This window comes from Heliconius melpomene, chromosome 15 (assembly GCF_056956725.1).
Source record: "Heliconius melpomene rosina isolate 202511_hmr_F chromosome 15, ASM5695672v1, whole genome shotgun sequence".
Taxonomy (NCBI): domain Eukaryota; kingdom Metazoa; phylum Arthropoda; class Insecta; order Lepidoptera; family Nymphalidae; genus Heliconius; species Heliconius melpomene.
In genome coordinates this window covers 12,108,293-12,133,690 of record NC_140403.1, presented here as the reverse complement: position 1 = coordinate 12,133,690, position 25,398 = coordinate 12,108,293, and the positions used below count along the sequence as shown (strand labels likewise).

The 25,398-nt window shown below is 34.5% G+C and overlaps 1 protein-coding gene across 1 annotated transcript; it reads left to right on the top strand.

Moving 5' to 3' along the window:
- Positions 1-2,995: 2,995 nt before the first annotated feature.
- LOC146531737 (uncharacterized) lies at positions 2,996-24,233 on the top strand. The gene is made up of 6 exons (XM_085198638.1): positions 2,996-3,360; positions 17,409-17,575; positions 19,078-19,261; positions 19,730-19,869; positions 22,939-23,158; positions 23,395-24,233. The coding sequence occupies exons 1-6, from the start codon at positions 3,303-3,305 to the stop codon at positions 23,472-23,474; spliced, it is 849 nt and encodes a 282-aa protein (XP_085054764.1). The 5' UTR covers positions 2,996-3,302; the 3' UTR covers positions 23,475-24,233.
- Positions 24,234-25,398: the final 1,165 nt, after the last annotated feature.

The following is a 25,398-nucleotide window of genomic DNA, read 5'->3' as shown; positions in this document are numbered from 1 at the left end:
TTTGAAATCGCTATAATTTGGCACTGGGTTTAGTACTTAAGTAGGTTGTACTCATAATATAACTTTACTTTAATTCGTTTTATTTTATTACTTCCACGTGTTGTTTCATATAGGTTGGTACGTTTACTAATAATTTATTTGATTAATTTGAAAATTGACAAATTATAAAAATTAAAAACCTGCTTGTGTACGTACATAAAAAAAAACAATTATATTTTAGGGTTAACAATCGAGATACATTTAAATTGGATAGGGCTCATTGGGAAGATTCATTTTGTTGAAATGTCCTGTTTTCTTGCAATGTGGGTTATTTTGCAATTTTTATATATTTGTATTTAACTTAATAAGCTTGTTTGTGTAATCGGAGGGGGATTTCTGTTCGCGTCCCTTTTCAGACAACGTTATCATTTTATTAATATACTTTAAAAATTATACATATTTCTCGATTGTGGGTTATATCTCCACTCAGGGAAATGTTTTATTTATTTCCCCATTCTGGTGAGACCAATTGCGACGTTAAGTTCCCCTAATCAACACACAATGTTTCAAATTCGAAAAGCAGAGATCAGAGTATCACTAGATCTTCTTTGCTGCAATTATACTCGCGAAATAAATGAAACAAGAAAATTATAACCATTAAATTAAGTCATATTCCACGAACAAATCAAAACAGAAAATAATCTACTTTATAACATTCTCAAGCAAACGCATAATCCCAAAGGCTGTAATTTCATGTCTGGCAAGCTCCTTTTCGTATTTGAAATTTTCCTCGTCGACCGCAAGCGTAGTCGAAATCTTTCCTTTTGTCCCGGTTCAATGTGGGATATGAGTAGATTTTGTGTATAGCCGCATTCTTTTCTTTTTAACAAATCTAATATGGATGTTTTATGCTAGATTAGATAATGCGATATGTGTTATGAAAAATTCGCTCAGAGAAATGATTGTTTACAAATAATGTTTTTCTCTAGCTTACGCTATATCCCGGACATAGCAGGATAGGCAGAAGGAACCTGGAAACTTAGTGTTAAGATACTCGGATCCTATCAAGACACTTCCGATCCCAACTTCCGCCGAATTCTGAAAACATTGCGTGTTGAGTGGCAGAACTTAACGCCGCGTTTTACCTAGTTACTAGGGCGAGGATATAAAAATAATTAAATATTTAATTTCCTTAAATGGGAATTGAACTCACAACCGGCTAGGGCCGCTAGCAGATTAGATTAGTAGAATTGCGGAAAACCTTCAGAAAAACAAAATAAGATAAAAAAAATTGCATCTCGTTGGCATGGTTATTACAAGATTACATATTAAATATTCAAGAATATGAAGAACTATGGAAAGTTGAAGTTGAGATAAGAATATGAAAGTTACGCGCGAGCACAAGTACCTACGCCTGCAGGATAATTTGGAAAGACGCCAAGATGTAAGCACTTAACCCATTAATTTTTAAAATGTGATTATAGTCTGGGGTACATTTTATACGCTTATACTGCTCTGCTGTAATATGACGTCAAAATTTGAGTTATTTTTGGTGTATTTTATAATAGTGTTATATATTTCAATTATATTAATATATTTTCTACGTTATCCTCTTTTCGTTTAGATTCGAGGCATTAAATGTTAAGCAGTGAACATAAAAGGCAATCCAAAATAGAAATAATAATAATACTACAGACTATGCCTTTGTCATAAATCAAGTATAATGTAAAAGAGGATTTTGTAAAAGCGAGTTCTTTGTACGAATCTTGTGTAAAATGTACTAATTGCAAAATGAAGGCCGCGCTAGCCGGCACAGGCACAAAGATATATAAAAGTTCACCAGGTTGAAAAACGCTATAAGATTCATAGAGGCCTCTACCACCCATTATAACAAGTATAAATATAGAAAATTATGAATGAACTGACTAAATTAAATACCTACTTACATGCATTTCTATTCGCATTCAGATGTGTTAAAGCTTTGTAAATAATACACGTATATTTAATAGAATCATAAATATATTATATAAAATTAGTTTTACCTGGGGCTTCGCCCGCGTGGTCGGTCGTATTGAAAGACACATTCTAGTGCATGAGATAATTCTGACCAGAGTTCGATGTAACCCTCTGTGGGCTACACAAAAAATATGTGGTATTATATAGCCTTTTTAAATCAATGGAATATCCAATATAAAAGAAAATGAAGATAAACCAGTAGTCGGTTTAACGTGTTTACGTTCAACTGAATAAAGTTTTAATCACCTTCACGCTGTATCCCGCGCACGGCAGAGAACGCAGAGGGAAAATAGTATAAAGATACTCCATTCCCCACTCCCCGCCGAATTCTAGAGGCATTACGTGTTGAGTTGCGGAACTCAACGCCAGCGCGTTTTGCCTTTACACCAGAGCGAAGTAATGGAAATATAAATTTAAATAAATATTTCATTTACTCCAGTGGGGAACCATAACAAGTCACGTCAGTCAGTCAAGGAAATAAAGAAACACAAATCTATATTATTGGATATAAATGTGAACAATTTTATTGTGTCACAGCAATAATATAGTGAGAAATATATGATTCGCAATAAATAACATTTTATCACATAGTAACTATCAAAATGATATTCTCAGAGCGCGGCCTCCTCCTCGCTTTCGTCCGGTCGTAGTGTCGTATAATTGGATTGTGTCTGTACGAACATTTTGATTGCCGATAAAGGCACTGAGGGTGTGTTTATTGCTCTGTGCTTACGTGTAAAAAATAATTATAGGAATCTTGTACGTCAGTCCATCTGTCAAAATAATTTACGTCAAGATCGTGTAAAGGTTAAAATTAAATCAAATCAAACATTTCAATTAATATAATCAATTTTATTTGAAACTTTTGACTTAGGAATTTTAATTAATTGGAATTTCACTATTGAAGTTTAAAAACTTGAGGACCCCTTTGAAGAGATCGCACCGCGCATGACGTTGCCCTAGCGCCTAGCGGGAAAACGAAGGACACTCGGCAAACGGGCCCAGAGCGGGAAGCACGACTCGCTCCTCGATATTCTCTCTGGCTTCTGATAGAATAGGGACGGCGGTAACTCGTAAACAACGCGGTTGTCAACAACATTATATATTTGTTGCTAATTTTTGACTGAAAATACTTATTCTGACCGCGATTCTGTAACTATACTCTTTTCTATATTATTGTGTTTTCTATAGTACGTGCTATTTAAAATGAAGAGAAGAAAATAGTTTTTTTGTGATTATTTTATTTATGTTAATACGTCCTTAGTTTGACAGATGTGCTTGTGAGGTGCTACGATAGATATTATATAATGAGTACAGTGCACCAAAACGTGATAATGAAAGTTTTAATAGTGGCAGCGCTTTGCGGTAAGTACCTATTTTATGATAATAAAGTTTACAAAATCAGCTTCATGCTGTATCGCACACGTAGCAGGATAGACAGAGGGAGTGTTAAAATACTCTGTTCCCCATTTTCCGCCAAATTCTGGAGACATAGCTTGTTGAGTGGCGGAACCCAATGATTATTGCCTTGGTGCCAAAGCGAAGATACAAATATTAATAAAAACAATTCATTCCCTCGAGTGGGGATCGAACCGACAACCGTGTTGCAACAGCCTTGTGCCTCTGCGCCATGACGGTCTCAACATATTATACACATACGCCTTTCTGTAAACTAATAACACCTATTATTATTTAGCTCTATCCAAATATCTTATCATGTACTTGTTTTATATTGTAGTGGTTGTTCAACTAACAATATGTTTTAGTTTTTCTATAATTTATGGTTAAAAAATGCAAAAAATCCAAAATGATCCAAAGTTATTAACTACTTCTCCTTTGAGTTAACAATGAATGAATAAATTATATAGGAATTATGCAATGTACTACATTTAAAATTTACTTTCAAATTTTAAGGCGAATATTCAATATTTACGTAAGAGGGTTACAGTAAATCTGATTATAGAGGCGGTCTATTGTAATCTCGTTAAAGTCCAGAACTCAGACCAATGTTCGCGGAGTTCGTTATCTCCTTTAAAATAATTAAAATATGAATTTTCATGAAAATTCGTCGATTGGTGGAATTGAATAAATTCCATCTTTCCGGCGTCTGGCAGAAAGTTACATGTGATTGTATTATTTTCATAACTATTAACATTTTAACAAAATGAAATTAAGAAACAAAAGTTACCTTTTTTTAAGTGATTGTATCAAAACTCATCGTTCTTTCCCTTGTTTATTATATTTATTGACATAGTATAGTATAGCGGCCCGCCCGCGGCTTCGCCTGCGTGAACTACGTTATTATTAATTTCTGTCTCATGAGTACCTACGTCCTATTGAGGTCTATGCAAAATTTGAGACTCCTAACATTTGTAGTAACGAAGTTTCATACAAACTTTCAACCCTAAAAACAACCCCTTAGAAGTCAAATATTGCAAATTCCCGTCTTAGCGAGCACCTACGTCCTATAAATAACTCCTATGCAAAATTTGAGATTTCTAGCACATGTAGTTTCTGAGATTTCGTGACGAGTGAGTGACCTTTCGATTTAATATATATAGATTATATTGCACAGTTAATTTGTGTCTATCAATCAGTACGCAGTACCCTTCTACTAATTAGTACTTTTGTTATATTATGTTCTACTGATAAGACGCGTAAGTGTTGTTATCTAAATACAATTTTTTATTTTGTTTTATTTTTAACAAAGTCCTTGTGAAATCCTTAGAGCTATTATCTTTTTCTTAGTGTAAGTAAAATTTCTACGACATATTTAAAACGCGCGGCCGCGCGTAGCCAAGTTTTTTTACAAACAAAACTGGCGAGCAGCACCGTGTGTTATTTTACACGAACCATTTGAAGCCACTTTTTACCTATTCGTAACTCAAAAACTATTCCATCTAAAGCTGTCATATTTGGCTCAAATATTTAGACCCCCTACCTGTATACGTTCATAAAATTTCATAAACACAGCTCAAACAGTTATTTAGATAATGACGTCCAAAAATCGTTAATTTTTAGGGGGGTGACTGACCTATAGACCTTAATGTTAACCAAGTTCCAGATGACCTGGAATGGTGAAATTTAGCATCCGGTTAAGTAATTGGGTGTATATAAAGGAAAAAATCCGAAACTAGTATTTTTTTAACATTTTCTTATAATTTTTCAATAAATAGATTCAATTAGGAACATTTACTTATAGTGTAGCGCCTGCCAACAAAATAAGAGCAATGCATTATTTATATATATTTGCTTTTATTTATGTCACACGTTAGTAAATATTTTATTTGTTTTGTAGACTAACTTCACTATTACTTACGCAAGCCATCTAAAACAACACGATGCTTTCAAGTATATTTTAAGATAAGATATGTCTCCATTTGTAGCTGAAAATGCCTCTAATTTATGTCCTGACAAAGCCTGCCATCATGTGGACTTTAAGGGCTTCACGTAAAAATATAAAAATATAATAAATGGATTAACATCCTTCATTATTATTTATTATAATTTAAACATATGTTTTAGTACTTATTATACTAAGAGTATTTGCATAGTCGATTAACGTATTTGATATTAAATTATTATTACAATATTTAAGTACTAAGTCCTATATAAGATCCTATAAGGGTTCTGTTTTATTGATTTCGAGGTACAGAACCCTAAAACAGAAAAAAAATACACTAAAAAATAAATATAAAAAAAATAATTATATTGATAGAAATATATATAAAATTTAAGAATAATATACTATCTGTAAGGTCAGTCGTGGCACAGGGGCACAAAGTGTGACTGTTAAACCGACTGGTAGTGAGTTCGATTCCCACTCGAGGAAATGAAATATTTATTTAAACTTATATTTCCATTTCTTCGCTCTGGTGTCGAGGCAAGGCGCGGCGGAGAGTTCCGCGACTCAACACGCAATGCCTCCAGAATTCGATGGAAAGTGGGGTTACTGAGTGTATTAACACTAGGTTCCCTCTGTCTACTCTGCTGTGTGCGGGATACAGCGTGAAGCTGATTTTATTTTTAATTTGATATATTGTCAGCCTACCAGCTATCTTAACAGAAGTAATTATAAAGTAATTATTAACAGTAAAAATTTAAGTAATTGTTAATAAAAAAAAATAAGAGAAAAAAAGAGAAAATTAAAAATTACTTAAACAAAATAATAAAAAATAAATAAATCCGCTTTACGATGTATCCCACACATAGCGGGGTAGAGAGAGGGAACCTACTGTTAAGACACTCAGTTCCCCTCTTTCCATCGAACTCTGGAGGCATTGCGTGTTGAGTTATTCCAACAAAATAATAAAATTAGAAAAAAATATAAATTAATATATCAGATTTCTAAACGCAGCATACATTCATTACTTTCAAATCTGACAACTGTCATTTAATCAACAAAATAAAAACTATAGTCGAGATTCATAGATAAATATAATCTATCTTCATATATAATTAAATATCGTCTTAAGAGTAATAAAACATAATATTATTGACCATAATAAAAAAGTAAATATCTAATTATATTAGATATATTTTATTGTACGAAGCCGCTCATATTTTAATGGTTTTTTTGGCCTGAGTTTCATGATTTTACTGGTTTTAGGAACACTTGTGAAAACGGCAGAGAACGGAGTCGACCTTGGGATCATATCAATTCAGATTGGTACCGTCAGCACTTATTAAGTGCTAACTTATTGTTTATATTTTTTCCAAGACATGTTGAACAATGAGTCGTTCAATAGAATTGCTTGTGGTTGAAACAAGAACTTACACCGAATTGTTCCAATGCCTCCCGATGGGAGCTGTCTCTTCCATGCTATTGCATATTCTTCGTTTGAGCGTATTGATATACAACAAACTAATAAATTGCGCGAGACTATAGTAGAGTACGTATGTCGTAACTGGAATGATTTAGGTATCTACACTAGCGCTCGAAACGGGAATCCTTACTCTTCTAAAGAAGACATGCTTTGCTTAACTACGTACGGAGCTACTTCCGAAATAAAGGCTGCAGTAGATTTGTACAGTACTAGCGGACGCGCGCAGCTTCGCTTGCTTATTGCTTAGGGGTGAATTCTAATAAACTTTGAAACACGTGTTCAATAAAATATTTTTAAGACTCTCAATTTCAAATTTTATAAAAATCAGTGGGCGATTTAAAGATTTTTCTATATAAAATTTTAACCCCTTATTTATACCCCTAGGGGATGAATTAAAATAAACCACGAAACTTATGTTCAATGAAATATTTTTAAGAGTCTAAATTTCAAATTTTATAAAAATCGGTGGCGATTTAAAGATTTTTCCATACAAACTTTCAACCCCTTATTTGCACCCTTAGGGGGTGAATTCTAGAAAACCATGAAACACATGTTCAATTAAATATTTTTAAGAGTATAAATTAAAAATTTTATAATAATCGGTGGCGTTTAAAAGATTTTTCCATACAAACTTTCAACCCCTTATTGGCACCCTTAGGGGAAGAATTCTAGAAAACCATGAAACATATGTTCAATTAAATACTTTTAAGAGTCTGAATTTCAAATTTTATAAAAATTGGTGCCGATTTAAAAAAAAATCTATACAAACTTTCAACCCCTTATTTACACCCTTAGAGGGAGAATTCTGGAAAACGATGAAACACGTGTTCAATTTAATACTTTTAAAAATCTAAATTTCAAATTTCATAAAAATCGGTGCCGATTTAATTTTTTTTCCATACAAACTTTGAACCCCTATTTCACCCCTTTAGGGTAAAAATTTTTCAAAATCCCTTCTTAGTGGATATCCAGATTACGAAAGTAAATATCTGTCCAAATTTCACGTTCCTACGCACAGCGGCTACGGCTGTGCGTGCGTCTTACCTCAGTCAGTGAGAACAAGTCCTTTTATATATATAGATATAGATAGAAGTGTATTATCACAATGGTGTCCTACTTGGTTTATTCGGCGAACAGAAATGTCCTATGAAGCCCTTACTCTAAACTATGTTTTAAAAAGAGCAACTCTTGAGTTTCTTGCCGTAGTAGCTTCCTATAGGAAAAGTACTTGTAATGGCCAAATTGAATAAAGAATATTTTGATTTTGATTACATTATAAACCTTTCTACTTATGACTTCTGTACAAAAAGTAATGATATCCCATCAAAAACATAAATGTAAAATGAAAGCCAAGTTCAGTAATAAAACATATGCTTTCAGCGATAAAAGAAGTGAGATGTAAATGTATGCCAAGTTCAATGGTCAGTCCTGAAATTAATTTTAACAATATAAAATATTTTATAACAACTGAAAATGTCCATTCTTCTTACAACTTGGAGACTTTATTTATGTGTAATATCTGACTTGGCCAGTTTTCAAATTAATTTACATCGATATAAATAAATGTATTCAAATTCTATTCTATTCAGATTCTATTGTAAATTTATATGAAAACTGGCCAAGTCAGATATTACACATAAATAAAGTCTCCAAGTTGTAAGAAGAATGGACATTTTCAGTTGTTATAAAATATTTTATATTGTTAAAATTAATTTCAGGACTGACCATTGAACTTGGCATACATTTACATCTCACTTCTTTTATCGCTGAAAGCATATGTTTTATTACTGAACTTGGCTTTCATTTTACATTTATGTTTTTGATGGGATTCCATATTACATCGTGAACAATAAACTAAATTGCAATTTCTCTTAAGAGTGGTTGGGGACTGGGGTGCATCATGGAAATGAGGCCATTTGAATGATGGCGGTCGGTGTTTGCTCACTTTTTACTAGCTCGACGTAGTTTTATGCTATTGGGAATATTAAAATGGAATTTTGTATATTGTATTTGAAATGATGGAATTTAAAACATTTATTAGTTAAATTAAAGCTGAATTAAAGCGGCAGGTACTAGCGAGGATGTCACGGTGTGAATGAAGAAGAACGTGCTGCTACGTGCGTGCTACGTTTGGGCACGTCGAACGAATGAGTGAATTTTAATATTTTTAAAATATATAGTGAGAACTGTTGAATTATTCTTGTATAAAATATCCAGACATTATTATAATTATGACTTCCCACATGTACATCTTACGGTAAGTACACGTAATGATCTACCTTGAGGCTTAACTTAGTTTCTAGTAGGTACATGTACCCGCAGCATATCATCCACTCTGCATGGAATTGAAGCTTAAATAAATAAAATAATGTACATAAAATAACATTTATTATACAGAAAATATAATAAAAATATAATTTATTCGTCATCATTAGAAAGCTTCTTACTTAAATTAAAGCGGGACTCAACACCGTGCTTCGCCTCGTAGATGTACATGTTCGTGTTATCAAATAAAATATAACAAACAACCTGGAAACTAATGACAATTAGTTACAATAAAAAATATGGCCATATAATATGAAAGTTAAACAATACCTGTCGATTGTATTCTATTTGCTTGTCTGTGACATACGAACTGTCGACGAAAGGTTAAATTGTTAATTCTATCGCGCTGTAACCTACCATACCGTGTTTGTGTTTCTGGCTCTCGGCCAGTTGACGATTGTACTTTACTTCTGCGATTATTTCACTGCGCAGTTCGAACTGCTCCAGAATTCAACGTCGAGATAGAGATGAAAGAGTTTGTGAGCAAGCTGACTGTAATGGCCTTTTAAGTTTTACAGAACTAATATTAGATTACGAGGCTTTACTAAGAACTTGCAATACAAATAAAATAATAAAAATTTATAGGTATCTGTTAGAAAAATTTGCGCACAAAAACATATTCCCGAAAGGTTGAAATATAACATTCAGAAATCACATAAATAATAAGTAGTAAGTAACCGTACTGTTTGAGCGGACGTAGTTGCTTGCGGGCTGCTAGTAATAAAAAAATCAATTTTTGTTCAAAGCAAAAATAAATTTATCGATATTTGAATAATAATAATTGCTCAGCGCGCCGTTTATCCTCAGAAAGGAACTTAAACAAATTACACTGGCAACCCTCCGTAATTATTATTCATCCTTTATCCTGGGCATATCGAGTAAATTTGTTCCGAAATTACTTTTATTAAAAGCATTTCTTTCCCTCCGTCGAACCAAAGTGCTAAAGTAGAGTAAATGGACTGGAATTTCTGTTTGAGGAATAAATTATAAAGCAGTATTATCGTAAATAAGTTCATAAAAATGTAAAGGGATAATTGAATTGCATTGTAAAATTAATTATATAACTATTTTTCTTTAGCTTTTTACTTAACGAACTAAGAAATAAAACGTTATTATTTCCATAATATTGATGATACTATTTTCTAGCATACGATTTTGATCACTTGTAGTTAATATCAATATGGAAATATAGAAAAGCTTTATTTAAAAACCATTATTTTCTGTTATATTAATTTGATAAATTAATATTAGAAGTGGTATTTTCTTTTTTCGTCAACGTGTATTCGCAGAAAATACGCTGGGAAATAAATATTTAAACTTCCGCCCTGTTTACCAAACAGGCATAGCGCGGCGTTGAGTTACTACTCTCCACGCGTAGTGAATTAGGCGGAAATTGGTGAATAGAAGTGTCTTAATGAGGATCGATGTATTTTAACACTAGGTTCCCAAGTTCCTTCTGCCTACCCCTTTCGTGTCACAACAGTGTGAAGCCAAAAAAACAAAAATAAAACTGAGTAATTCAGTTTTTTCTTTGTTTAGATGTGACCCTTTCGGCTTTCACGTATATACAATGACCGTAAAAGTTTTTGACACGATCCCAACTTTGCGCCTTAATTCTGTCAGTTTAGGACTGCACTAACTTTAAATTAAAAAAATAACTCAGCTTGTGAAAATGAAGTTCCAAACTTTTTAATTTAAGCGTTGTTAAATGTATAAAGTTAGTGTTAATTAGTAAATATTAAGTGAAGCTTGCCAAATAAAAAAATTGTAAATTTTTAAAATCATTGTTTTGAGTTTTATAAAGTTGATAAATGCCACCAGTAACAGTTTTCCTGATTTATCTCTTACGTATACACACCGACACCATAGAAGTTACAATTCAATTATAAGTATAGGTAATTTAGGCTTCCTCATTACCTAGCCTCAGAGATATATTTTGGGATTGTTCCGACAATATATCGATATTTTTATATCGCGCTACGTCTTAAGATATTTTTCATTGAGCAACGGGTGATATTGCGAAACCACAACCGTCTTTAACCAGTCTGAAATTCTTAGTGAACTGGTATTACTTTGAAAGGTTTATTCATTTTTATAGTTAGAATTTTTTTTTTATGAATTAGATGTATTTTATTTCACAAAAAATTCTAATACATGATTTAGTTATATCTATAGAATTATATTTAAATTCAACTACGATGTTAAATATAATTTTAAATCCCTATTTACATAAGAAGCAACGTATCGCAGTATAAGCTCATTCCAGAACAATGATGTAATATCATACAAACGTGAACAGAGCGAGGAAGTCCAAACGAATTATTTAGATTGATAATATTCCACTTTCATCCATTAAGATCTAACATTTCTCATGTCCCGTTATACTGTCACAGACTTATTATACCACCTACGTATCAAATTAGTAGAATTGGTGACTACATATTCAAATCCTACGGAGGGAAAATAATTGTTTTAATTTTACTTCTGTTTCAAGACGGAGAACGGAATATTTTAGTAAAAATTAACATTAGATTGACCCTCTCTTCTCTGCTATATGTCGAATACTGCGAGAAGATAATATAATTCATACATTAGGACTGTATTAATACGTAAAGCAAAAACTTTGGGCCCCTTTTTACGAAAATTGCGCGAAAAGGAGAAATACAGAACGCTAACATTTTTACCGACTTCTGTGAGAAAAGGAGGTTATCAATTCGACTGAATTTTTTTTATGTTTGTTACCTCAGAAATTTTAACTGGGTGAACCAATTTTGACGTTTTTTTAATTTTAAAACTAGCTTTGATTTCTAACGATGGTATTGTATGAGAAAATTATTTTTTATTTTTTAGTTTACGTTGTTTGAAGCCATTTTTTGTTAATAATTGTATATAGTTACATAATATAGCGTCTGATCTGGCCGTCGTGAATACGTTCTTCCAAAAGAATTCTCAGCACCTTATCACGTATAAGAGCGGGTCCCACTCAACTCAAATAGACTACTTATTGACCAGACGGTGTCATATGGGCATGGTAACTAACTGTAAGGTCATTCCAGGCGAAAGCCTAACGGCCCAACATCGTCTTCTTGTCATGGACTTTAACGTCACTCCGAAGAAGAAAGTAGCCGAGAAACGTAGGCCTCGGATCAAGTGGTGGTTGCTGAATGGACCGATGCAGACCGACTTCCTGGCAGAGGTGAAAAGTCACGATATTTCGACTAACACCGAGACTGCTCAGGATGCTTGGGATCGGGCTCAGTCGGCAATCATTGCGGCGGGCAGGCGAGTTCTTGGCCTTTCTAGGGGAGGACGTGTCATCGACAAGGAGACATGGTGGTGGAATGACGAGGTGCAGGAGGTGACTCGTGAAAAGAAGGCTGCCTTTAAGAAGTGGCAGGAATCCAACTCTCCTGAAGACAGACTGGAGTACACAGTAGCTAAACGTGCCTGTAAAAGAGCTGTAGCCAGAGCCCGCAGTGAAAGTTTGTCACCATTGTATGATAAACTTGAAACTGTGGAGGGGCAGAAGCTCATTTACAAACTGGCACGTTCCCGGGATAAAGTGACGCAAGATATCGCAAAATGTCTTTGCGTCAAAGATTCCCAGGGCACGCTGCTCTGTAGTCATGCCTCTGTGAAGGAGAGGTGGAGAAGCTACTTCCAGGAGTTGCTGAATACTCAGCACCCATGCAGTCTTCATCACGACCCACCGCCTAACCTCGGACTTATTGCCCCGATAACCCTTGACGAAACACGTAATTGCCTTCGACGCATGAAGAACGGAAAAGCGGTGGGACCTGGCGACATTCCGATCGAAGCGTGGAAATCGTTGGGCTCTCTTGGTGTGCTCATGCTTACTGACCTTTTTAACCATATCTTGAACACTGGTAAGATGCCGCATCAGTGGCGGCTTAGCTTCATTACCCCTATTTACAAAGGAAGGGGCAGTGTTCAAGATTGTGGTAGTTATAGGGGCATTAAGCTTATGAGTCATACCATGAAGCTCTTCGAGCGCATGATCGACCTCAGGCTCCGCCGAGAGTGTACTATCTCTGAGTCTCAATATGGATTTCAGCCAGGATCGGGCACCATGGACGCCATTTTCGCCCTCAGAACTTTGTTGGAGGCATACAGGGAAAAAAGGAGAGCTCTGCATGTGGCCTTTTTAGATCTGCAGAAGGCCTTTGACTGTGTGCCTCGTCAGTGTATCTGGTGGGCATTGCGATCCAAAGGGATCCCTGAGGCCTATGTTGAGATTATCAGAGACATGTACCACGATTTCTATGGTTAGGACTGCTGTTGGCGACACTAGACCCTTCCCGATTACAGTGGGGGTTCACCAGGGCTCGGCTCTTAGTCCGTTCTTATTCAATGTAGTGCTCGATACTGTCTCGGCTCACATCCAGGACCAGCCTCCATGGCTGATGATGTATGCCGACGACATAGCACTCATTGCCGAGAACCGACTGACGCTGGAGCGTAAAGTGAACCTCTGGAAGGGTACGCTTGAGAACGGCGGTCTTAAACTAAATGTGTCGAAGACAGAGTACATGGCCTGCGGGAGCCGGGACTCGAGCACCATCCTTATAGGTCCTGAGCCAGCCGTTAAGTCGGAGAAGTTCAGGTACCTTGGATCCGTTATGCACGAGTCTGGAGGCATCGATCACGATGTCCAAGGGCGGATAAGCGCTGCCTGGGCCAAATGGCGGGAGGTCACTGGTGTGGTCTGCGACCGCAGAATACCGCCCAAGCTCAAGGGGCTGATATACAAGAGCATCATCCGACCGGTTCTTTTATACGGCAGCGAATGTTGGCCGGCACTATCTCGGCACACTCAGGAGCTTCACGTCACGGAAATGAAGATGCTGAGGTGGATGTGCGGCGTAACGCGGTCTGACCGCATACGCAACACATTCATTCGAGGTAGTCTTGGGGTCCGTGACGTAGCGGATAAGCTCCAAGAGCGCCGCCTGAGATGGTTTGGCCACGTTACGCGCCGGCCTAAGAACTATGTCGGATGCAAGTGCCTTGCTATATCAGTTCCTGGAGTGAGACCTCCTGGACGCCCAAGGAAGCGCTGGCTGGATGTCGTGATGCAGGACATGAGAGCCAATGGTCTAACCACCGAGGACGCAAAAGACCGTGCAAAGTGGAGTAGGTTGAGTAGGAGGGCAGACCCTGGCAATAGCCGGGAATAATGCCAGGAGGAAGAAGTTACATAATATAGCTATATAAATTTTATTGTTCTCGTTAATAACGATGGCAATAAATATATGCTTCGGAGCAAGCGGGATGCCACTCTAGAAGATTTTCAATTTAGATAAGACTCAGTGTAAAATGGAGGATCTTTTATCTTCAATTGTTATGGTAAATAAATGTTGATTTTTTATAATTAAAATGCTTATCAAATTATACATATTAAACAGTTGGTAAATTTTGTTGTATTTAGTTCTCTTATTGATATTGGTGATTAAATATAAAAAAATATTTATCGACGATATTATTTGTAATATATGTATATGTATATTTATTTTACCATTAAAATTCCATATATATTTGATGATAATCGCTTAGAACTAAACTCACAGTATAGAATTAGAATATAAATTAATATATGATCCAAATTATAAAACTGAGGCTGAGGCGGGTTAGTAGATGTCATAAATATTTATATTTACCTTATAAAATATTTTTCCCTAAGAAAGTATATTTACATATCTAAATATTCTTCATAGAAAAGTCATCAAAATTAGTCAACCCAAGTAATTGCTTGCTCAACTGGCACGCTCGAAACGCCATATATTGAGAAATCAATCAATCAGTAATTGCATGTTTATTTCCGCCGAGCTTCGTCATCTTTGCAAACATTTGTTACCGTCGCTTATTACGTTTGCTCTGTATATATTTCTTGCTATTTGAGTGGAAAAAATTGGCCACAGAAGTTTATTTCAGCAGAAATTCACTTTGTCGAGACTGTCAGTGTAATCTTCGTTAGGATTTGCGTTCTTCGTCGGTAATACTTTGTCTTACAATTACAGTTTTCGACTCTTTTACTTTCGCTTCGCTTTGAAAATTGAGGCTTAATGGATTTTATCTTTGCTCTAGTATATATTTAGTTACGTTTTTACGGTTTTTAATAATACCTAACTTTTGAAATTCTTTTCTTGACGAGGCTTTATCGAACGTTTTTAAACACAGTTACTTAACATAACCGTAGTTTCATAAGGAGATGGACCGCTTTTACCATATCAAGCTCCAGGTTGACGACAGTGGACGAGGCGATAGAGATATATAGAGCCCGTAACGTTTCACGCTCCGTTATCTCTTACTACCTCGCGAGGGATAGAGCGTGAAGCTGATAAATAAATAAATTATAAAAATGGTGATAAACTAAGCTTAAAAAATTAACTGTATATTTACCGAGTCCGACCCCAATTGACCTTTACAAACATTTGTTTTACTCGCTTATTATATATGCCAGGTACATATTTGTATGTAATATTAACGTATTTTACGTTTAGTTAATTTTTGAAATATATTTATTGAGTAAAGCTGTAGTTTCGATATCTTAGTTTTTATATAATATCTATTAAGTTTGGTTTATATATTCATCCATTAAGCTTACGTTTCTGAAATACGCTCCGACGCGACGTCGCGCCGTTTGTGTAAATGTTGAAGGCACTTTAACATGCGTGATGTTTCTCTAAGAACGACTCAGCTACTTCGCGTCGGAATACCAGTGTAAGTGTTTGCCGTTCAGTATGCTAATGTTAGCTTTACTAAAACAATAATATGTTGTTAGCAGTATAGCGAGTACTATGATACTTCTAAATGATGAAGGTACGTCACTGTATATGTACATTGTACATGTCACATATATACATTTATATCTGAGATATACATACGGTTAGATAATAAATGTGAATATATTCTACGACAGACGATAATTTTTTAAAATTTTAATCAATCAGCTTCGTCTGGCTCACAAAAATCCCGCTCATAGCAGAGTAGGCAGGAGTAACTTAGTGTTAAAACACTCCATTCCTCACCTTTCGCCGAATTCTTCAAGGCATTACATGTCGAGTAACGGAATTCAACGCTAGGCTTATGCTTTGGTTCGAGAGCTAAGAAAATATTATTAATAAACAATAATTCGTTCCCCCAAATGGGGATCGAACCCATAACCGTCGCGTCACAGTCTCACCATTATGTTCCTAACCTCAAAAATAAAAAAAAAATTTAGAGTAGCATAATGAAACTGCGGTGTTGAGTATCTAAACTCAACACGCAATATCTCAAAAATTGGTCGAAAAATGGGACACAACGAGTATAAAACGACCTGCCAAAAATAATTAAATTAACATTTTTTAAATACCTCGGGAGAACTGAGTGACTTCATAAAATAATATAACATTGGATCTACCGAAACGAGAGCCGTAGAATAAATATTAATTTTGCGTCTTACAATTTTAAACGACACGACAACAAGAAATAAGTCATTTTTACGTTTTAATTAAAAACGGTCTTAATAAAATTGCGAAACATAAAAACTGTGTTCCAAGATGATGGTATATTTAAAAAATATATTGTGGCTTTTAGCGAATCCCGATAAAAAATAGGCAATATTGGTATATCGACCTACATACTTACAAAGATAAAAAAAATATTATCGTGATGTACGTATGGTTTTAATAAGTGATAAGTGAATAAATTTTTGTCATGGTTATCTTTGTATTTGGTGCTCAATAAATATTTTTATTAGTAACTAGCGGCTCGCCTGCGTGAACTACGTTATTATTAATTTCTATCTCTATGAGTACCTACGTCCTATAAGTGACGTCCATGCAAAATTTGAGACTCCTAGCATTTGTAGTAACGAATTTTCATATAAACTTTCAACCCCAAAAACAACCCCTTAGAAGTCGAATATTACAAGTTCCCGTCTTAGTATATATACTTCAAAATTATAAAATCTTTATATAATTATTTTTCACTTTTTAGTTCGTTGTTAGAAGTCGGTTTTCTTTTTGTTAAAAATTAATTTTATATATATAGATTCTATTTTGTAATATTTTATTATTCGTAAAATAGAGGTTTCGTGGCGCAGTTGTTGTAATAGTGAGTCCAATTAGCTCAAGTAATTATTTAAAAAAATACAATAGTTTTGGTGTTCCATCCAATATATAAAATGTAAAGTATAGTCCAAAACTTATTTTTCAAAAGACTTATATGTTATAATAATTGCTATATAATTTGTTACAGCGTTAACATCAGCTCATGAAATAACTCAACTGAAGGTCCCACTGTACGCGGACCCTCGGCGTGCGGCTGAGCTCAGCTGTCACTTCCAGATGGACGAGCAGCGACTACATTCCGTCAAGTGGTACAGGGACATGCACGAGATATTCAGATACAGACCCTCACAGCAGGTAACTTTGATATGAACTAACTGACTTTTCCCCTAGAACATTCACTAACTTGACTTTGATATGTTAAACTTGAAAACGTTAATTAACGTTTACCTGCTGTAATAACCATGATGTCGATATAAATTGTATGTGCAGTAAATATATTAATCTAAAAAATCTAAAAAATAGGTTACACATATATCTGATAATTTGCAGTTCGTTATCCAAAAATATTGGTAAATAGACAACATCCCAAAAGTTAAAAAAATATATATTGTGTGGTAAATGTAACTAAAACCATAGCAACAAGCTTTTATAAATAGCAAATCCACACGCTTTTTGCTTTAAAATTACTGTTTTTGTTCGTTCAGTGATCCCGTGAAACCCCCCAAGAAATCCAACTAATGTTTCAAAGGTGACCTATATCGTATAACCGCAATGACCTGCTTGCATTGAATGCTTGACTTACACTAGTTGAGTTTAAGTCACGCGTAGTGATGTCACTTCGAGTATTTAAGTATAATGCAGATACCAAATAAATTTGATATGAATTTAGTTATTAATTTACATAAATTACCTGTAAAATTTAATACCTGAAAACTGTTATCTATACATAGTATAAATATAAAAGAAAGTTGATTCGAAGTGTTATTATCCGTGTACTAACTACTTTTAAATTACGCTAATATTTTAGTGCAGTTTTCTTTAAGTTTGACATAGATATATTAGAAGTCGTTATAACGCTATAAACATGTATAAAACATGAACATATTTGAGTTCCCAAGACAAATAATTGCGTATTAGAAGCGGGCGAAGCCGCGGCCGGACCATTAGTTTATTATAGCTTAATGGCAACAAAACGTGAAATCAAATTGCACCGCGGAATGTATTTAAGTCAATAACATCACTTTTAATATATTCACAGAAAGGAAATTTCAAACTTTTATTACTAAAAGTACTCTTAAAAGAACGTAAGTACACTACATACAGGAGGTAGGTCCCGTTAAAAGCATTTGAATTATACGTAAGAAGTCACTTTATATAAATTCAAAAGTTACTTCCAAAAATGCCAGAGTTCATTGCATGTGTTTCTCTCAAATCTGATTTGTAATCGGATTACTAATCTTGCTTCTTGCATCTAATACTTGCATAGATACATATTTTTATCCAGCTTCTTCTAAGGATACAAATATGAACTATCTGTCTATGTAAATGTATTTTTTCAAATGAGTATAGTTATTTAGGCAAAAACAAATAATTTTATAGGTGAAATTTGGCATGTACATTCTTTGGAGAGCTAAGGTAAGCTAAGGAAAGAGAAAAATAGTTGAAAGCTATAAGTGTATCATATACATAATAAAATATTCTTAAATAGTTATTGCAACTGTCCTAGATACTGCATTAATTATATATGAATACTATATTGAACTCTTATGGATGGATGGAGTCTCCATTATATCAAAATTTGATCCCACATTATAGTTTATAGGACATGTTGTACTAAGTAATGAATATCTCCGCAGGTTCCCATCCGGCTGTTCAACGTGACCGGCATAATGGTGCAAGGCGGCGACTGCCAAGAGGACTCGTGCACGGTGCGCGTCATGCCGCCGCCCGTCGCCGCGAGAGCTGCCTACACGTGCGAGGTGTCCACAGAGGGGCCCAAGTTCCAGATAGCGAGGCAGACGAAACATATGACTGTAGTTGGTGAGACAACTTTACATTTGGATTTTGCCTTTTATTTGTATTGTAAGTTCTCATTTCGCACCGAATTTCATAACCGCAAGTCCACGAAAAGTACCCTATAGATTTGTAATTGCGAACTTTGTTTTTCCTTGCTATTAATGATCATTTTGGATAACTTTTTTTTAATATGTTAGTTTTATCCTTGTTACTTAATTATTCTAATAAATGCTGTTTGATAAAACAATTAACGAACAATTTTTACAGCCAAAAAATAAAATTCAAAAAATTACAAAAATGCGTTCCGGAAAAACTTCATGAATATTTTTTTACTTTTCTCCAGTTCTACAATAAAAAAATAAAGAAGCTCAATTGTTCGTAACAATTTGCGGACACCCAAAGGCAATCTAACTCGTTACCAACTAAAGGGTCGTTAGCTTTAGCAAATTTAATTCATATCGTACTTCGTACTGAAGTCTATTTCCCTCGCAGCTATGCCGGACAAGGACCCCACAATACTTGGCGCTCCTAAACTAGTGAGGCCCGGCGAGCAGATACTGCTCAACTGCTCCTCTGACTACTCCCTGCCGCCCTCTGATATTAATTGGTACATAGATGATGAGATTGCGAAGGTATGTATATGATTATAATATTTTTAGTCTATCAATAATAATTGTTTTGGTGCATAAGTATTAAAGATTATAATTGAAGCTCTAGCACATATGAAGCCAATCGTGGCGCAGGGGCTCAGGCGTGTCACTGTAAACGCGACAGGTTGTGGGTTTGACACGCAAAAAAGAAATGAAATATTTAATATTTTCATTTCTTTCTGGTGTCGAGGAAATCCTCCTGAATTAGGCGGAAAGTGGGGAGTGGAGTGTCTTAACACTAGGCTCGCTCTGCCTGCAACGCGAGATATGATAGAGCATGATGCTGATGAAATGCCTCATCATATTAACGCTGTTCTTGTAAATAAAATCTATACTTCTATACTAATATAATAAAGCGGAAGAGTTTGTTTGTTTGTTTGTTTGTTTGTTTGTTTGTTTGAACGCTAAGATCTCTGGATCTACTGGATCGATTTACTTTGTTTTTGTTTTGTATGAAAGCTGCATTCTTCAGAAGTGCTATAGGCTATATAATATTACATTACACATATATACTAATAAATTAAAATACTTTCTAATTTGACATGCAATTTATTCTGCCATGTTAATAACAACCGTCGTCGCTACGCGACCGCGTTCGTTACCGCGTCATTTTGATATTCATCCTTATCAAAATAAATATAATAGTCACTTTTAGCATTTCATCTAGATTGAAATTATATTTCTATAGAAATTATATTCTTATATTTCAAGCAGGCGTAGCCGCGTCCGGGTCCGCTAGTTATAAATAATTTGCAACCTATTTCAAAAATGATATAGAGCTGACGTTGCCGAATTCATCCTAAACCAAGAAAAATCTTTCTTAGATAAGTCTACCGTCAACCAAATTTGCACCATAAAATAATAATACTGACATTTTTAAATAATAAATATCATTTACATTGAAATTATTATTAAACTTACAACTAACCTAAATAAAATTCCGAATAAGAACTACAATACTGCTATTCTCTAGAAAAAGTAGCATTACCTAGAAAACAGGATAAAAGAATAGAAAAAATGTTACCAGAACATATATATGTGGTTTCACTTTGTAACTACCTGGAAATGAGCTAATAACAAAATGTGCTCATTAGAATATACGGAGGTGGAGGAGTATGTGACCTCCTTATGCCGTCACTCATTAGGGAACGGTGATATGGAAAAGTTGGCATATTCAGAAAAAAATATATACTTTATAAATAGAATATTTTTAACTTTTCTGATATCTTACTAATGTTATGATGATTTTCTTACAGTTTGATTATATATTTTTTAAATAATTAATATAGATACAAACTTTATGCTTCAAAATCGTGAAAAAGAAGGCATTGCGTGTTGAGTGGCGAAACTCAACGCCACGCTTTGCCCCGAGACCAGAGCGAAGAAATGGAAATATAAATTTAGATAAACATTTAATTTCCTCGAGTGCGCCACGGTTGGCCTGAAAATTAAATGTTTGTTTAGTTTCTCCGACATACACAAGTCGGATGGACATCTCGATGTATCTTGATAGAGCGCCTTTGTTGGAATAAATTGAATGCTATCATACGACTCCGGGCACTATTATGAACTGTGAATTGAAAGGGAAATTATATGATTAAAGATAGTCAGTTAGTTAGTTAAAAGGAATATAGTTGTTGAATAACAAGCTTAAAGAAAACAAAATTAATATAAACTATATCTTACTCTTTGATATGAAATGGGCAAATGTAGGGGTAGTTTCCCCATGAGACGTACAAGCCAAATTTCAGTAACCTTAAAATGTAGGATAGATTGAAATAATTATGTATTTATAGCCCTACATGCCACGGATATCCCAGGATGTCGTGAAGTGAGATTGTAATGATCCTAAAAAGGCACTTTATGGTGTTTATGAAACCGTAAACCGGATTGCCATAAAATGTGATGGCAATAAATATGAAACTTAATGTTATATTTAAGTATTTTATGACTCAGTTTTAATGTTATAAAAATATTTATTCTATGGTGTGTACAATTTGGTTTATTCGCTTTACATATACCTAAAAGCATTGTGAAGTTGGATCCGACGAAGCCGCGGGCAGGTCACTAGTATATCCATTTAAGCAAAACTAGCAAAACCTTATCACAACTGATTTTTTAAAAATATTCGTTCATTTTTTTTTTGTATAAGTAGAAATCTATAGTGATCTGAAATTTAATTTAAATTATAATATTCACAAGTAAATAAAAAACATTTACTATCGTATAATTAATTGGTAAACTGTTATTGTTGCGTTTATATTTTGCTGAAAAACGATTACGTTACCGTTACCGTTGAGCTTAAAAGTGCACAAGTATTACTTTAAGCATATAAGCATACACTTGTTACTCCTCCATAAATGTTAACACACTCTACAATACTTTTACTAGTCAGTGTGCTAGTATGAAAAACAGGATATTAACATTGCAAATTTACTCTGAAGTTTTTAATGGACTTTCATACATTAAGCACTCCACTGCATAAAGAATAGTGATGGGTCATCTAATTAAATAGATTAATTCTATTTATCCCGCATATAGCAAGTTAGGCAGAGGGAACCTAGTGTTGAGACACTCCGTTCCCCATTTTCTGCCGAATTTTGGAGGCATTGCGTGTTGAGTGGCAGAACTCAACGCCGCGCTTTGTCCATTTTCCGTCGAATACGGTTTGAGTGGCGTGAACGCCGTGGCTTCACCCCACTCAAAACGTAACGAGCTTAAGCTCGTCACAGAGAAAATATGACATCACTTCCTCAAGAGGGAATTGTACCGCCAACCGTCACATTAATTAATAAAGATTACACAATATTATTTAATAATAGGCAAAAGTGAGTGGGAAAAAAGAAAGTAAAAAAGAAATGGGGAGACCTCAGCTGACCCTGAACGCGGAGGGCGTGTATGAAGAGGTTGATGACCGGACCGTAGCGGATGACGCTCCCTTTTCTTTGGGGGTAACCAGACTAGGGATAAAACGTCAAGTTAGGGACAAACTAATAATAATAAATGTAATCATCAGTCATATATTTTTAACTATACTATATAACTTTACAGACGGAGCCCTGGCAACGTCTCGAGCTAAGCGCGCCCCAAGCAGGCGGGCTGCGCGCGTCCTGGCGCGTGTTGCGCGTGGCAGTGCCGGCGGCCGCGAGCGGGGCGCTGCGCGTGCGCTGCGAGGCCACCCTGCCTGTGGAGCCGCCCGTGGTGAGGGACGCGGCCGCGACTATAACGGTGTACTCGCGGACGCAACTGTCGAAGTATGTGGCTAATGGAGGTATGCAATGGTTTTTATTGTTTTTTTTGCTATTATTGGTTATCAGTTGAGGGTTCCACCATGGAAGGCTTGCCCGCAATGACCTTAGTTTTATTACCAGAACGAAGATGTGAAAATAATTCCCCCCCGAGTCCACATCAATCCCACAACTGTCACGTTTACAGTTAGAGGCTGTTCCACTGAGCCCCGACGGCCCCTGATGAAAAAAATATATATTTATTATTATTTTGTTGCAGGTACATTCGCTGAAAGCAAAAGTTTTGTACTCGTACTGTTATGGACTTTTAGACAAATATCAAAGTCTGTGAGCTTATGAGGCTTGGCTTAAATATGTTTCAAGTGATATTAGAATAAATGTATATATAAAATATCGGCCTCAACGAGGTTTTTTTATGAGCCATAAAAATAATCTATATTGTAATAATGCATTAAGCACCACACGGTAAGGAATATGATTAGATAGCATATGAAACTTACAATCGAGGTAAATTTAATTAAATCTATAAATAGATGAATAGATCAAATATCTAATATATCAAATGACAAAAAATAGGTCATATTCTATCTAACAGCGTCTACAAGAACACTACGATATTATAAAATTACTAGATTTACTAAGAAGTGCTAAAATAATTGATACAATTGAATTTATTATGCTTTTATTTTGTTCATATCAAATGTAAACAAATAAAATGTAAAAAGGTGTAGTAGTGATTAAACATATTAGAATTACATCTTTCCGAAGACTTGTATAGTTCAAAATATTACTTGAGTTATTAATAATTTTGTATATTTTAAGCAATGTTTAATTCTCAATATGAAAATATACAGATATGCCACAAGATTGTTTAAGATTAAAGAATTCATTTGAGCCTAATCTATGAAACTTTTGTAACCTAATGGTGAATTTAAAATATGTATAAAGATAGGCGTTAATCTATGGCTGTGTTTCACTTAAGATATTAATTCTTTGCACGATATAATATTTTTTATCTTTCAATAAATAATAAATCCACCTTTTTTATTATTTTATTCATTAAATAAAATAGGATGAGTAAATAAATTATAATATGAACGTGTTGTATTTTATTTTGAACCTTTAAACCTCATTAAATAAATAGTTCAGTTATCAATTAATATATTATTTATATAGACTTTATATTAAACAACTACTGCATAATATTTTAAATCACGTAATTATTTGTATAAAATAATAAACTGATAATATTTAACAAAGATTCAAAGAGCCACGATGACCTCGATATACAGATTAACTCAACTCACGTTGAGAGGATAAATGAGGACAGTCAATGACACTGAATCTATTAAAACTTGAGGCTGGTAATTCAAAGAATACATCAATTTTAATAGTACAAATCAAGTAAAAGTCTTTAATCTCCAAACGGAGATTAAAGACGATTAAAGCGTATCGTAGAATTCTTATTGTAAGTAAAAAGTAGTGTGTAAAATAAATATAATTGCTTGCATAAGTACTTGAAGAAAAAGTAAAGACCTAAAAATATACTCCCTATGGAATTACTAGTAACTTGGTCGTCGCCTTGGATCATGTTATTTGTATTCCGAAACAAATTATCTGTAGTTCCGTCGGGACGTGCCAAATGGGCTAAATTAAAAGATAGGTAGTATTTTGAACATTGTATACAGGGTGGAATTGTCAGTACCACTTTAAATGAAACCACAGTTTTAACTACTCTATAAAAGCCTAATATAATTCGGAAAAAAAATAATTCCCAAAAATGAAAAAGTTATTTTTTCAAACAAAATAAATAATAAAATTATCGTTTTAAAATAAAACGCCATTTGTAAAGTATAACATAGGCACGCACACACTTACCTGTCAAATCGGAAACGTCGCACACGTATGTGTGCGTCACACGAAATACAGGTATGGATAAAAATCGTGAAATGAAAAAAAATTCCTACGTCCAAACTGTTGAGGTACCTTGATTAATTTCTTAGATGTGGGTTTGAAATATATTACCCTATATGCAGTTTCAATAAAAGAAGCGCTGCCTCTTCCACCCTGTATACCGTGCGCCTGGCGAGCCTCCAGACTGGCGGCTTATCAATTTTTTTCCGCTTGATTTCTATTAAGGATAATTTAAAACGTTTATCTTATTTATCTTTTACAATCCGCTCCATCTCGTTATGTTCGGAAAATGGTGAGAGAAATAATTTTAACCTAAAATAATGGTTTAGTTGGTTAAGGAACTATATGT

Excerpts from the sequence above, each read along its gene's own strand:
- LOC146531737 (XM_085198638.1), top strand. The coding sequence starts at position 3,303 with ATGAGTACAGTGCACCAAAACGTGATAATGAAAGTTTTAATAGTGGCA. Across the intron at positions 19,870-22,938 it reads TAGATGATGAGATTGCGAAG|ACGGAGCCCTGGCAACGTCT; the intron begins GTATGTATATGA and ends ATAACTTTACAG. Across the intron at positions 23,159-23,394 it reads GAAGTATGTGGCTAATGGAG|GTACATTCGCTGAAAGCAAA; the intron begins GTATGCAATGGT and ends ATTTTGTTGCAG.